The sequence below is a fragment of the Lagenorhynchus albirostris genome, chromosome 6, assembly GCF_949774975.1.
Source record: "Lagenorhynchus albirostris chromosome 6, mLagAlb1.1, whole genome shotgun sequence".
NCBI classification, from domain to species: domain Eukaryota; kingdom Metazoa; phylum Chordata; class Mammalia; order Artiodactyla; family Delphinidae; genus Lagenorhynchus; species Lagenorhynchus albirostris.
The window spans coordinates 3,517,282-3,533,459 of record NC_083100.1 but is presented as its reverse complement, the minus strand read 5'-3'; the positions used below and the strand labels follow the sequence as shown (position 1 = coordinate 3,533,459).

At 43.1% G+C, this 16,178-nt stretch overlaps 1 protein-coding gene across 2 annotated transcripts in view; it reads right to left on the bottom strand.

Moving 5' to 3' along the window:
• Positions 1-3,213: 3,213 nt before the first annotated feature.
• Positions 3,214-16,178, bottom strand: part of COL6A3 (collagen type VI alpha 3 chain) — an 85,794-nt gene continuing 72,829 nt past the window's right edge. For both annotated transcript variants that reach the window (XM_060151766.1, XM_060151767.1), the window contains 3 exons: positions 15,717-15,815; positions 4,766-4,930; positions 3,214-4,004 (listed from right to left, as the gene is read on the bottom strand). In XM_060151766.1, coding sequence (XP_060007749.1) covers positions 3,964-4,004; positions 4,766-4,930; positions 15,717-15,815 — 305 coding nt within the window. In that variant the 3' untranslated portion in view covers positions 3,214-3,963. The remainder of the gene's footprint in view (positions 4,005-4,765; positions 4,931-15,716; positions 15,816-16,178) is intronic.

Below are 16,178 nucleotides of genomic sequence, written 5' to 3'. Positions count from 1 at the left end.
CGCCCCCACTGAGCAGAAGACCTGAAAACTGCTGTAAGGACGGAGGGGATTTCAAGCAGCAGGGGAAGGAAGAGGAAGGGAGACTTGAAGTCGTTGTTGGGCAGAGGAACTTTGGGGCTGAGAGAGCTTGTTAAAGGGTGTGTGTGAAGCCAAACCATGGACATGTGATGAGCCTTCTCCCTCATCCCCTCGAGGAGACTTCAGTCACTAACGTGTGGCGAGGCAGACTCACACACACTAGTGGGGTGCCTTGGGGTGCAGAGGCTCACTTCTAGGAAACCGAGGGGCAGAGGAGGAAAAGCAGTGTTCAGCCTGCACTAGAGATCTGGGGCTCAGAGCTCTCCACTCATCAAGTTCCTACAAGAGGCTGGTGGTGGGTGCCTGGTGGGTCCTGTTTTCCCAGAGTTGACGGCTAAGGGCCCCAGCTTAGAGCACAGTAACCAGTCACTAATGAGGTAAAACAAGGCTGAAGGAGAGGTGGTGGGGGCCTTTTGAGAGCAACAAAGCGCTTATGAAGAGGCCACACTCTTCCCTTACTCCCTGCGGCATCAGGAAGGGGCGTCCCCTGGACCCTGTCCCTGAAGACAAAGAAACACTCAAGAGTTGGAGATGATGGTCTGAATCATTCCTTCCCACCACCACCAAGTCAGGGGCTGGAGACCAGCTCTCAACTGACCATGTTCCTGACCCCTGAACCCGCAGGACCCCTGACCCCTGGTCAAGTGGAAAGACGGATGTGGCAGTTGATGTGGCAAGGTCATGAGCATTTCCTATGGATTAAGTGACCCGAGAAGGTGGCTGGACTTGAGCCAACTGGCTTACACTGCTCTCCAAGGGGATGCTCTCCTGCACAAAGACACCAGCACCGAGGGTCTGTGAAGAGGACGACCCCCAGTAAGGGGCGGAAGAGGTTCACAGAACTGCCAGGCTAGGGCCCCTCAGCTTCTGCCAGAGAACCGACATACACCCCGAGAGAGTCAGCACAGGACCCTACCACAGAAAGGAGTCAAGGAGAGAACAGAAGCCAACAGAGAGTCCGCTCCAAGTTCACCTAGGGAGCCTGGGAAGGAGCTCCAGACCAGAACTCCACAGGCTTGGGGAGAAAAAGGAAGGTGGGAGGGAACAAGCCATGGGCTTCTCCACTCTAATCATCCAGTACCTGCGCTGGTCTACAGGGAAAAGGGTCTGCACAGCATCTGGGATTTAAGTTTTGAAATGAATAGGACCCAGCCTGAAGATCCAATAGTGATGGTTTCAATAACCAATGCCAGTGAGGAAGTGACAGCATTCAACTGAAATCTCTTAACTACAGCTGCTACCTTGCTGTTAACAGTGGATCGACAGATCAGAGTTGGGAACTGGTATTGGAAACCCTAAAATTGTGTTATGGGTTGAATTGTGTCTCCCCCGAAAAAGATGTGCTGAAGTCTTAACCCCCAGGACCTCAGGATGTGACCTTATTTGGAAATAGGGTCATTGCAGATATAGTTAGATAAGATGAGGTTATACCAGAGCAGGGTGGATCCCTAATCCAGTTTGACTGGTGTCCTTATAAGAAGATGACCATGTGAAAACAGGCAGAGATTGGACTCACATGCCTATAAGTCAGGGAATCACGAGAAAGTAGGAAGAAGCAAGGAAGGACTGCCCTATGGGTTTCCGAGGCAGCATGGCACTGCCAACACCTTGATTTTGGACTTCCAGCCGCCTGAGCTGTGAGCGAATACATTTCTATTGTTTTAAGTCACCTGGATTGTGGCACTTGGTTATGGCAGCCCCAGGACAAATGCACACAGACTGTCCCATCCACTACACCAGTGAAGCTGCCTTTCCCAATCCCCCTGCAAATGTTTCTCTGCTCCAGTGGGATGGGATGCGCTTGGCTTGACTACCCACAGCCTGAGGGGAGGCACGCAGGCCTGTTTCTGTGGAAGGGGGCTGCTCCTGTGGGGCTGGAGAGAAAAATCTCTAAGAAAGTCATAGAAGGAACATTTCCCACCCAGGCTGAGTACCTGTTTGAAAGGGATTCATGGCCATCACGGGGCCCTTGGTAGTTCCATTGGCTTGGCCTCACGCTAAAAAGGGGGCCCTTCAAAGGTGGGGAGGCAGTCAGCATGGCCTAGAGGGCGGACGTGGTCCAGGGGCCCCCTGACTGTGAGAGCTTCTCAGGAGTCCTCAAAGCCATGCAATCTACCCCGGGCTACCCTGATATTCAACCAGGCTCTCTCTATCCCGACAAGGTGCCCAACGTCTTGGATTGTGAAGTGCTGAATCCTCCCCCAGATTCCTGCAGATTCCAGCAGAGGGGTCCTTTGCCCACAGCATCTTCCTTCCATCTCTGCCTTTGGCTGCATTCTCTGACACACCGACTCAGGGACAAAGCTCAGTTCTTCCTCCAATTGCTTTGCAGATGTGCTCACTTTGAGCGCATTTGTGAATTTAGAAATTGCACCCAAAGATCTGGGTGGAAATCACAAGGAGTGGTCTCTGTGACTTCCCAGCCTCTCCCCACCCATCTCCGTGGCTCTACACACCCTCTCTCTCTTCCTCCCTACCTCTGATCAATAGATTAACTGACAGATCCTTCCCCATCTTACATAAAACAGTTCTGTCCACACCCAAGTTCCCTAGAGCTCGGCCGGAAGCACTTGTCAGAGTAGATGTGTTTTATCAAACAAATTCAGTTTCTTCCCAAGTGGAGTTCAGGTATCACCTAAATATGTGTTTATTTGTTTCTTGTGTTATTTCTGAAGACAGGAGCAAAAGGGTCTTTAAAGAAAAAAGAAACTTTATGCTTCATCTTTGAGACTCCAGAAAGGGGACTGGGGATTCCTGGGCCAGTGACATCCCACCTCTCAGCCACTGTAGGCAGGAGCAAAGGGAACCCCCAGGAAACAATTATCTTAAAGGGGCAGGGAAGGAGGCCACATCTCTGGGACACAGCTAGAAGTTAAAGGAGAGCATGAAAGCCAGCCTTGTTCTTAAGACTAGGAAGACTCCAGGGGCCCTAAGCAAGGAACGTGACCCACCCGGCCATGGAGAGCTGGATCCACCGGGTTTCCCACTGTCAACAGAGCGCCCTTGCCCCTTCGCTGGAAATCAAAGGGTGGTACCCAAGACTGGGGGCTTGAACGAGTTCCAATTCCCCTGTCCTGGGGTGATTCTGACAACAGGTGCTAGGGAAACGACACAGCCAAGAACACCAAACCCACACCACTTTCAATATACTTTATTAAAAAGTTTCTTTGTATAAATTTCCTAAAAATTTTAAAATTAAAATTAACACCCCCCCCAAAAAAAAGCAACACAGACACAACATTAGAGGAATGCCAAAAAAATCTCTATTATGACTTTCTTTACATCCTTTAATTAAGGCATTGGTCCCACAACAGTGCACAAAGATTAGGGGATTTTGCTTCCCTCTAACTACATTGTTTGCTAGAAGCTCTAGAAAAAGGAAAGTCGCTCAAAATCTAATCCAGGAAACTGGGGGGGAAATGGAAAAGTTAGACTCTTGTTTTTTCTCCATACACAGGCTTTCCATCTAAAGTCATGCTTAATTAAGAGGGGAAAAAAATGAACCAAGCAGAAGTATATAGAGTAGCTGTGAAATTGGGGGTTATTTTCTAGATCTTACACTTGCCTGTAACAGGCATAACGTGAAACTCCAGAGGGAATTTGAATTTATAGGAATGTTCACATAAACACCAGCAGTGGATAACTATTACACAACGTTCAAAGTATACAATGTAATTGCCCGGAGACAAAGAGGGTTGACTCCACAGACACATTTAGCACCATATTGATAGGTCATGCAGCAGACATTTCCTCCCAAGTTCGAGTGTAAATCAAAGCATGAAATGGTACAGTGCAAGGGAATCTATACACAGAGCTTCTACAAAGACGACTGGCGATGGCGGACTCCTTCTTCTTCAAGAGGTATGTGTCACTGGTCGGCCGCGCTTAGGTCCCAATCGCAGCAATGACTCCGGGCTTGATGAGCACTGAGCATGTACGGTGGGGGCGGCGGGTGAGGGTGGAAAGGAAGAGGAGGGGAAAAGTCACATTACTGACCCAAAAGGACACTGTATTTCTCATGAAAATATCCACAGCCTCTGGCTTTCATCACCAATCTCACTTTTCAGTTCATTTCCTTCAGTGGCTCCCCTGGAGCTTCTTGGCCTGGGGTTTGGGGCTTTCTGTGCCACCTGAGCCCCTTCTCTCTCCTGGCATCACCTGCCTGGCCTTTAAGCAAACCCAGCGCTCCCATTCCGCACCGGCCCCAGAATCTCTGCGCAGCTGTTCTGATTTTATTACCAATCACGTTGCCCAGCATAATGGAGATATCGCATGGCCTGGCGGTCCACATTATCATTTAGAGGAAGCAAGATTATTTAAAGTTGAATAGACTATATAGCAGTTATTATTAATTGTTCATTATATTATTTTCCTAATAACCCTGTCTGTTACAGTATTTTATGAATAACAGAAACTTAGTAATATTTCTGAAGGGTGAGGCGTGGTCCACCGTATGTTTCCTCATCGGCAAAAATACAAGGATACAAGTATGTTTTTAGGAGACCATAATAACTCAGAAAATTAACCCCGTGTGTTTTATTTGTACACCTTCCTCATCTGAAAATCCAATTTATCTTCTTTTTCAAATCTATCATCATCATTATCATTCAAATATCTTTAAAAGGTGAATTATTGGCCTGGATCCCTTACCTGCAAAAACCACCAACACAAAAGAAGAATCACTTACCAGGAGGGCAAACCTTTTCACATTCATCCTGCGAATCAAATCTGTTTTCATTTCCACCACAGCCTCCATACCAGAACCTGGCGCAGCTTTCAGTAACGGAGTCATAGTACCATTTCAATATAAAGTCCCTGCAAGTTCCTTCTTCTTTTGGCAACTTACATATATCTTGAAGAACAAGATGGGGAAAGAGAATTAATGAGAACGTGTAAGTTACTGTGCTCCCAGCGTGAGGGGCTGAAGCTCTAATCACAGTGCTGTCAGAGAGAGAAAACAGAAAAGTTTCCAGAAGGAAAACTTCCTTTACCTCCCCAGTCTTCATTTTCCTCACTGTCAGGTGGACATAATAATCACCTACAGATCTGAGGGCAATAAATACAATCTTATCGATGAAAGGACTTCATAAACTACACTTGGAATCCCAAATGTTGGCAATTATTATTGGATGATTTCAGATTAAATGAACTGTGTTTTCCCCTTTCCAATCACTGGGTCACTTAGTCTCCGGTTCTTTCAATGCTCAACCCCCGGAGAAGAAACCTAACTTTAAAACCTTGGAGTTTTCTACTCCTTGCAAAATAACAATTAAGTCCTGTCAGAATGTCATTCAAAAACAAGACTCTCCATTTCACTACAAGCCAGGTAGATTAAAAACAAAAGTCAAAGTGCAAAAAGAAAATCCTTTATGAATATGTATGTAGGGACTTCCCTGGAGGCACAGTGGTCAAGAATCCACCTGCCAATGCAGGGGACATGGGTTTGAGCCCTGGTCTGGGAAGATCCCACATGCCACAGAGCAACTAAGCCCGTGCACCACAACTACTGAGCCTGCGCTCTAGAGCCCGCGAGCCACAGCTACTGAGCCCACGTTTCACAACTACTGAAGCCCGAGTGCCTAAAGCCCGCGCACCACAGCGAAGAGTAGCCCCCGCTTGTCGCAACTAGAGGAAGCCCACACACAGCAACAAAGACCCAATGCAGCCAAAAATAAATAAGTAAATAAAAATTTTAAATGTGTGTATATGCACACATGTGTTGTATCTGTGTGTGTGTAGCTACTACCTTTGTGACCAGTCAAATTTAACAAGCCAAAAGAAGAGCTAACACTGATGCAAAATTCACAGAAGCAAAAATGTCACATAGCAAAGCTATTCTGAAGACAGCATTCTTTTTCCAGTTAAGGAAGTTTGTGTTTTAAATGCATGCTTCTGATGCAGTCCAGCTGCAGAGTAAAAGCTACATTCTCCACCACGCCTGGAAAAAAAGAAAACTTTACAGTTCACACACAGTAAAACTTCTGTTTACAGTGTTTTCTGGCAAACTCTAGATCTGGCTGGAAAAGAGAAACATTAATATCAACTGTTATCTGAAAGTTTGAAAAACGTAAAACAAACCCCTGGAGTGGACAATGTTACATGTTTATGTGCGTAACTAACACCCGTGAATCACCGGCCCTCCCCACACAGGGCTGACATTTCCGGGGGCCTTTCCCCCAGCTCCATGGATGGCAGGGGTGGTAGGCATCTTCAGGGATGGTGGGTAACAAGAAGTAAAAGGAAAATCTAGGTCTTCAGGTAGAAAACGAAAGCTCAGGTCGAAAACCAAAGCTCAGGTCAAGCATAATGGACCAGACTTCCAGGCACAGGATTGAGGCTCAGAATTGGTCTAAGACGCTACCTGGTGACTCTGGGGAGGCTGTCACCCACGCCCCCAGGAGGAAAGTGGCCCCACACCTACAGCATCTCTGAGTTGCAGACACTTTCAGAGCCCCAGAAGGTCAGCAGTGCTACCAAGAGCTTTTGAAGACCCAAATGAGGCCAGGATAAAATGATGACAACTTACAAAAACAACTTGCTTCCTCTCAGATGTGCCAACACTAGAGGAGAAGGCCTGGTTTGAAGGAATGAGGGGACTGAGCCAGGCAAGATCGTTCAAGCACCAACACACATCCCTTGTTTGCCGGTGGGTCCCCTGTTAGTGTGGGAACTTGGCCAAATTGTCGCCTCATCCCCTCCCCTTTCTTCCCCAGAGCATCCCCCAGTGGCCCACGTTGGTTCCACTTTGTCCCAAGTGCGCCCAGTCCTGGCCATCTGTGTTTAGCTCTTTGGGTCCTACTCCCCTGTGCTCTTCTGAAGCAACAGAAGTCTTCCCAGACCCAAGGACACCCAGCCTGGAGGCAGCCCAGCAGCAGGACCCTGCTCCCTGACCAACTGGCTTTTCCAATTTCCCTTGATTTTCACCTTCAGTCTCCGGTACCAAACTACGGCTCTTGCATTCTACATCCTTTATTCCAGCAGGAGTCACTGCCAAGACCTTTAAGGTTTACTAATGGAATATGAGGATGCTACTACTCTGGACACGTAAATTCTTGGAGAACCAAGAGAAATATGTTAACATGGGCCTCAACTTTATGCAAAGACAAGAGCCTGGGGTTCTCCATTTTTAAAGCATGAAAATGGGAGGTTTTCTGTTCTTAAGAAGAGAAAGTTTTGAACTCCCGTCATTTGATCTCTGAGACCCATGCAGGCTGGACTCACCCAAGCTATGTCTGCATATGCTAGAACAACGGTGTCAAAGTCTACAACATTAAAGTGTCCTATAGTCCAAAGAAGGATGGTTGGATCTCATTGAGTTTTTCCCTAGAACAAGTCTTTGGACATGAGAGCTATGTATGTTTCCCTCCAGAAAGAGTTTTCCCCTTGGGGCCCAGCCCTGGGGGAGCCTGGGGTCCTTGATCCAAGAGAAGTGTCTGGCTACACATTCATTGATTTTCTCCTCCTCATACTGAGAACCCAACCAGAGCCTAAGAGACCATGGGGAGTGAGAATTATCACCAACCTTTCCTGGTTCACTTTTGCCTAGAATAACAATGTAAATAAGCTTCATTTTATTTATTTTTTATTTTTTTATAAGTTTCAGTTTAGGGCTTCCCTGGTGGCACAGTGGTTAAGAACCTGCCTGCCAACTCAGGGGACGCTGGTTCGAGCCCTGCTCCAGGAAGATCCCATATGCCGCGGAGCAACTAAGCCAGTGCGCCACAACTACTGAAGCCCGCGTGCCTAGAGCCAGTGCTCCAAAACAACAGAAGCCACTGCAATGAGAAGCCCGCGCACCGCAACAAAGAGTAGCCCCCGCTCGCCGTAACTAGAGAAAGCCCGCGCGCAGCAACGAAGACCCAACGCAGCCAAAAATAAATAAATAAATTTATAAAAAATAATAATAAGTTTCATTTTAAAAGAGAGACTTGAAAGGCTGCCTGATTCAGATCCCCATCTGGTGAAACTTCCTGGTGAAATAGTCAATGGTTACTGGGCTTCAGTGAGCTTCCAAACATGAGAGGAAACTGATGCAAGCGTGGTGCCTGGAGAAACCCTTTCCAAGGAATCCCACGCTCACAGAAACCACAGGAGCCAACCTACATTCTGGAACAACAGCCATGGGGTGGAAGGCACCCAAGGAAACACAGCCTACTTTTGTAATAAAGACGTGTGTGTGTGCACGTGTAATATTCATGGGAAAAACCAGGAAAGCTATGCATTGGATCATTAATGGTGGCCATAAATGGCCATCAGTGTTTGATTATGGGAATCATATTTTTCTTACATTTTTCTGTATGTCCTGAATTCTTCACAATGAATATCTATTATGTTATTACTAGAAAAAGTGTTTGAAACCAAAAACATGTTGAATTGGAAAATCTTGCCTTTTTTATCAGTTGAGATTTGTATAGTGTCTAAAAGCAGCATATATTTTTTTTAGTTCTGTCATTCTAAAATTATCATTATTTATTTCTTTAAACTTCTTTTTTTAATTGGGGTATAGTAGCTTTAAAATGTTGTGTTAGGTTCTACCATACAGCGAAGTGAAGTAGAGTTCCCTGTGCTATGTAGTAGGTTCTCATTGTTAACTATTTTACACATATTAGTTAGTGTATATATGTCAATCCCAATCTCCCAGTTCATCCCACCCCGCTTTCCCCCCTTGGTGTCCGTACGCTTATCCTCTATGTCTGTGTCTCTATTTCAAAGCAGCATTTTTAAAGGCATCAATTTGACATTTTCCAAACCAGCAAGTTATCAGTATTTATGTTCTTTCTTAAGCAAAATCGTCGGAGCTGAAAGGAGGGGAAAGGGTTTAGGCTGCAGTTGTGAATATGTGTAAATATGTTCCTCGTTAGTTTAATGGTTTCAAAACAAGAAGAAGGTTTAATTGCCTTAGGATCAGACATTGTTGACATGATATAAAGTGCTTCCAAACCTCTGAAGCAGATACAATTGGCAGGAATGAATAAAACTTTCCTGTGTCTACATTTTGAGCGTGGATTGGCTCAAAAAGTACCAAAGAAACTTTTTTTGTACTTTTAACTTTATTTTAAATGTAGCTGTAGTTGCATTTTAAATGTAGTTTCAGGTCTTGACCAATAGACTTTTATTTCATAAGACTTTTATAGCTCACAATAAAAAAATACCAAATGCCCTTGGAGACCCGTCATAACCCAAACATGGTAGCTGACTTAGCTACATTCTCATGCAGCAGTAAACACACAGCCCTGAAGACAGCTACGTCTCTTCAAAGTAGAGAAAATATTTGTAGCCATTGAATGTACCTCAACTTGTGGGGTTAAGTTAGTTCTTTAAATTATTATCAACATAAAGTCATATATTTTCCCCATCACATCGTTTTATGGCAGCCAACGCTGTATATTCATGGTGGAACACAGCCAAGCAAATACTGGATTTCATCAAATCTAAGACATCTTCATTTTATAATGTACTATTGTTTTATAATCCACTAAGTAAGAGAAAATGCTGCCAATAAGCCATGACATGTCATCAACGTCAAGTCACATTTCAATTTCAGAGGCACTACAATGGGGAAAATTACACATCTTAGAATCAACAAAGTAAGTAAAACATTGCTGAACTCATTTCCTCCAGAGCTGTGTAACTGACCCAGGAATGCCTGATCAGACGAAATATGGTCATTTCTACAGATTGCTAATTTCTAGGGTGAGTAGAAAAGAATGTTACACGTTGTGTTAGTTATTTTTATTCTCTTCTGCATTGAAACATTGCTTCACACATGGGTGGGCCAATAATTTAGGATTCATTCTTTTCTGAGTTAAATTTTTTTTTTTTTTTTTTTGCTGTTTAGAAACTTCAGAGTCTTAGCTTTACTAATCATATGCGTGTAAAATATTCATCCAAGTCTTCTTTGGCCAAAAATGAGAAGGAGAAAGAGAGAGATGGTAACAAAAACCTAAAACCAACATTAGCAACAACACAGCATCCTCAAAACTAGCAGCCACAAAACATACTGCAAAAACACCTAGCACGGTCAATACTTTTTTAAGACTGTGATAAGCACTGAAAGATCTGTTTAATTGCTGCTAACTGCCATTTTCAGGCAGCAAATGTATCTCAGAAAAGTGGATGTGCTGCCCTTAAGTGCTGAGGAAAGCAAAAAGTGGGGTGGGATTTTTCTTTTTGCAGGGCTTGTTTTGTTGAGGAAAATACAAGTATTAACCATTTAAAATGGAATCATGTAGTATTGCAAAGTCTGGAATCCTGAATGGTTAGTAATGATGCTATTGGTTTGCTGTTGTAATCAACCTTCATCTCAAGCTGAGGCCTTACTGCCACACCTCACACTCCAGGTGACACAGGGCCAGGCCTCAGATCGGGGACAAAGGATCCCCTCACTAGGCTATCCTCCCATTACACGCCTGTGTCAAATTTCTGGTGAAGAAGTACCTATTAAATGTGAATTTCAAAAGGGGCAAATATTAACATATGAAAACTCAAATATTAGTACTGCTCCATCTTCTCCCCCTTCATTGGATGCCATGGACCAAAAACCTTTTATTTCACAGGATTTTTGCCCACAAATTCCTGCATAGATTCAAACACTGGTCACCATGTTTCCTAAACCCCAAGTGGTAAACTATGACAAAATTCAGTTCCTAAAGATAGAATCAAAACCCAGTAAATCTTTTATTCATAGAGGTAAAAAAGCAAAGAAGAGTGTCTAGGGAATTCCCTGGTGGTCCAGTGGTTAGGACTCGGTGCTTTCACTGCTGTGGGCCCAGGTTCGATCCCCGGCTGGGGAACTAAGATCCCGCAAGCCGCATGCCGAGGTCAAAAAACAAAAATAGTATCTAGCATTTAAAATTAAGAAAGGAACACATCTCTGTAAGCACAAGCTGTGTTTGTGCTTACAGATATGAACTGTAATGAACTGGTGCTGGAATTAAACTGCATTCACGTCCACATATAAAAGCTAGTTTTAAAACTTATTTTTGCCTGAATTGTCTGGAAAATACATCTTTGGAGAAATAATGCATATTGTGGCCATTGATATTTAGATGTGAAATATACCTGAAACTACTGAGCAAAAATATAGTTAGTATATTTTTAAAGTTTCTTATAAACAATGATTTGTTGTTACTCCTTTTCTATCTGCAAAAATAGGAATATATTAAAATGTTTCACCCCCTGGAAAAAATTTCTAAGATGCCTTGATTATATGCGGGAGGGGTTGGTAGGGAGGAGGGAAAACAAGCTTCTATCTCCTAATCCTGTTTACCCATTTTCAATTTATACATTTTAAAGTAAATATCCAACTAATTTCATTGAAGAAGAGCATTCAAAATGGTGTGTGTGTGTGTGTACACCTACATATGTTCATTTAGCAGATGTTTATTAAGCGACTTCTCCAGGCAAAGTGCTGGGTTTTTTTTTTTTCCAAAGTGCTGGGTTTTTTTTTTTCCAAAAGCGCTGTTTTGTTACTTGCAGGCTAGAGATGAATTAGGCAGAAACTTGTTCTTAAGAAGAGCAAGTAAGGGACTTCCCTGGTAGCCCAGTGGTTAAGAATCCACCTTCCATGGGCTTGATCCCTGGTCAGGGAACTAAGATCCCACGTGCCGCCATAATTACTGAGCCCACACACCTCAACTAGCGAGAAGCCCGCATGCCAAAACTAAGACCCGATGCAGCCAAAAATAAAAATAAATAAAATAAACAAAAATTTAAAAAAAAAGAAGAGCAAGTAATTTATATTTTCAGGCTGACTTGAATCACTAGGGGGGAAATACACACACGTGTGTGCGCACACACACGTGAAAGGAAGGGTGAAAGAACATTCAAGTCCTGGGTTTGAGGGCTCTGTACTGATCAGAAGGAAGGAGAAAGGTTTTGGACTCATCTGTATGTAACTACCACCCATCGCCTTGAAGGACACAAAAGCCCCGGTCTCAAAATCTCTTTTCTGTCTGTCACATGAAGAGAGGAGACCTAAGTGTTGAAGGTCTAGATTGAAAACACCTTCCTACGTCTGAATCTGTGACTCAGTCTTAAAAAACAAGACAGCCCAGCCAGATTCTTGCTTAAAGATTGTGTTGTTTATATTAACTCAACACTGTTTATATATTCTTATTCCCTCTGGACCATACATTAGAGAACCAAAAACATCCCAAATCTCACTGTGTAATTTATTCCTAATCATTTTCTCTCAGTGAAGCACTGAATTTGCTAGAAGTTTTACTTTTCCCACACTCTGTGAGGGGTGAAGTTACCAGCAAGTGGCAAATAATATGCACAGATTTCAGGGACTTTGAAGTCAGAATGTCATCTGTCCTGACCCATATCTTTGGTGAAATCCTAGTAGGTCCATTGTGGCTTCTCTGAGCTCAAGCATCGTGTTGAGAGATGACTCAGGAAGGTAGCTGGGGTGCACTAGGGCCTGCAGGGAACCCTCAGTGCAGAGGACAAAGGCTTATCCATTGTCCCTTGATTATGAGCAGAAATCAGAGGAGTTGAGAAAACTCTAATTTAAAAAGATACATGCACCCATGTTCATAGCAGCACTATTTACAATAGCCAAGACATGGAAGCAACCTAAGTGTCCATCAACAGATGAATAGATAAGGAAGACATGGTACATATACATAATGGAATGCTCCTCAGCCATAAAAAAGAATGAAATAATGCCATGTGCAGCAACATGGATGGACCTGGAGATTATCGTACTAAATGAAGTAAGTCAGAGAAATACAAACACCCTATAATATCACTTATATGTGGAATCTAAAATGACACAAATGAACTTATTTACAAAACAGAAACAGACTCACTGACAGACATAGAAAACAAACCTACGGGTACCAAAGGGGAAAACGGGCAGGGGAGGGATAAATTAGGAGTTTGGGATTAGGAGATACAAACTACTATATACAAAACAGATAAACAGCAAAGTCCTCTGTATAGCACAGGGAACTATATTCAATATTCTGTAATAACCCGTAATGGAAAAGAAAATGAAAAAGAATATATATATATATATATATATATATATATACGTATAACTGAGTCACTTTGCTGTACACCAGAAACTAACACAACATTGTAAATTGACTATACTTCAATTAAAAAATAAGAAATCAAAGGGGTTGAGACTTGTTTTCTTCTCCATCCCAAACCACCATGCCACATCCATACTGGCATTTTTTTAGTTCGATTTAAAAATCATAGCATTAAAAGTTTTTATAAAATCTTTTTATACAACTCTTAAGTTAAAACTTAATTACCCAATCTACCATGAATTCTTGAACTGTTCCCATAAATTTATGTCAAGAGGAGAGAAGTTCTTGGTTTTCTGTCAATCTTTCCATTGGAAAGGCAAAAGGAGTCTGAAAAACACATGGCTGTCTCTAACACAGACCAATTCCTAAACTTGTTTCTAAAAGTAAACTATTTTAAAACATTTTGCAGCTCTATAAGTAGTTGGTTTTTTGACCCTTATCACACATCTGTGTATGTAATAGTTTCATAATTCCTGCATTGACTCATCATCTTCTTTCTAGTAACTCCTGATACCACATGTCAGTATGGGTTGTGGATGAATTAAAAGATAGATAGGTAGATAGATAAATGTAGATGTACAGATATAGATCAACCATGTATACATGGACACAGGGAAAGTCCATCAATGGAATAAAATACTATTCCAGCCACTATGGAGAACAGTATGGAGGTTCCTTAGAAAACTAAAAATAGAACTACCAGATGACCCAGCAATCCCACTACTGGGCATATACCCTGAGAAACCATAATTGAAAAAGAGTCATGTACCACAATGTTCATTGCAACACTATTCACAATAGCCAGGACATGGAAGCAACCTAAGTGTCCATCAGCAGATGAATGGATAAAGAAGATGTGGCACATATATACAATGGAATACTACTCAGCCATAAGAAGAAACGAAATTGAATTATTTGTAGTGAGGTGGATGGACCTAGAGTCTGTCATACAGAGTGAAGTAAGTCAGAAAGAGAAAAACAAATATCGTATGCTAACACATATATATGGAATCTAAAAAAAAAAAATTGTTCTGATGAGCCTGGGGCTGGACAGGAATAAAGATGCAGATGTAGGAAATGGACTTGAGGACACAGGGAGGGGGAAGGGTAAGCTGGAACAAAGTGAGAGAGTGGCCTTGACACATACACACTATCAAATGTAAAATAGATAGCTAATTGGAAGCAGCAGCATAGCACAGGGAGATCAGCTTGGTGCTTTGTGACCAGCTAGAGGGGTGGGATAAGGAGGGTGGGAGGGAGATGCAAGAGGGAGGGGATATGGGGATATATGTATATGTATAGCTGATTCACTTTGTTATACAGCAGCAACTCACACAACAATGTAAAGCAATTATACTCCAATAAAGATGTTAAAGAAAAATACTATTCTGGTAATAGAGAAGATTCCCTCTAGAAACAACTAAAAGAATTGAGAGCGCTGTATTTCCAAGTGGCCCGCCCCAAAGAGATGGGTGTGTGGAGTCAGAAACCACCCAACTTCATTTAAACACTGATGAGATACGATGCAAACTCTACAAAAAGGATGAGGTGGAGAAACAAGGGTCACTTTAAAACTTAAACTGGAAAGAGTAAAATAGGGAATCCTTGCCAACAGCTCAAAAAATAATTTGTTGCTGCTTCTGACAATGCAGGGCATATCGAGAAAGCACAGCTGCTTTTAAATCTAGCACTGTAGGAAAGCAGCTGGGCACTTGATATACGGCTTTTGTCATAATCCGTTGCAGAAATTAACATCGTAAAGAGATATGCCTTCCTCCTCCTGACTGTGGCCAATATATCGAAAACTAATGAACTGTCCCTATAACTAGTGGAAACCCTTTGCTTTGGGGTCTGTAAACAATAAGATATCTAAATACCCTTGACTGTGGAATTAGTACCAATATCTTTTGCAGAATACTCTTAAGCAAAGCATATCGGCTATTTCAATAACCAGTTTCCCACAGATGAACAATCATAGCTCATGTTCCCCTGAAGAAGAGGTTACGGGTCCCCCACTGCCCAGGACAAAAGCAAGTCACAACTGTCACTTCCAGAAACACATCTAACTCATCATGGATTTCACATAAAATGTGCACATGCTTGGGGTCAGACACATAGAGAATGGCAGGCTAGACTAAGCCAGGGCGTGTGCTTAGGAAATTGGGACCAGAACATTGATCCCATGGGTCACTTCCAAACCCATTTATTTCATGGATTCCAGTCTGAATTGTCTTGTATTCTTCTAAGCAGTTTTTTATTAGATTAAATCACCAAGCGGATGAAATCTCATGCTTCGCTGCATCACACACCACAAATCAACTCGAGTCCCAAGATGAGGCACCAGGGAAATGACTAAGGGACACATGAGTTCCTGGCTACGGCTCCCAAAGCAGCGCTCATTCAACTTTTTCTAAGATCCTGGGGACAGGCAACTTGGAATGTGCAGAATAAGCCCAGGAGGGGCCACACAGAGCCACTTTGAAACTTTCTCCATACAAGTCTCTCCTGGTCTGAGAATTAGAACCCCAGCAGATTAAACTGTTCAGAAGAATGCTTTCTTAGTGCTGCAGTGGACCTGATAGTTTCACAGCTCACCTGTTTTACTCCCAGCCAGCCGTTCTGCGCTCACCACTAGATTGATGGTTGAACTAGAAGCTGACCTCGCCGTTTGCGGAGATGGAGGCTGAATTTTCTCTATAAAAGAAAAAGATACACCACTAATAGGTAACTCAGAAAATGAAAGGCTTAGGAACCCTATGGGACTGAGGCAGGCTTGCCGTTCTGGGTCATGTCTTATGTAAGGAGGGGCCACTGAAACATAGAGACCCAAGAAGTCTCCACACACACTGCTTATGTCTGTTGTCTGCACGTTTGATTCATCTCAACAAGCAAACGGAGGAAATTTCTGAACCTGGAAGAGATTCTCGCATTTTTCCACATAACATCTTCTGCTTCCTTCCAAGGAAGTAGAGCCCTGGGGTTGAAGGGTCTTTGGACTCAAATCTTCATGGGTTGTATGGTAACTGATGGGAATTGCCTTTCCTCAATCATAGTTCC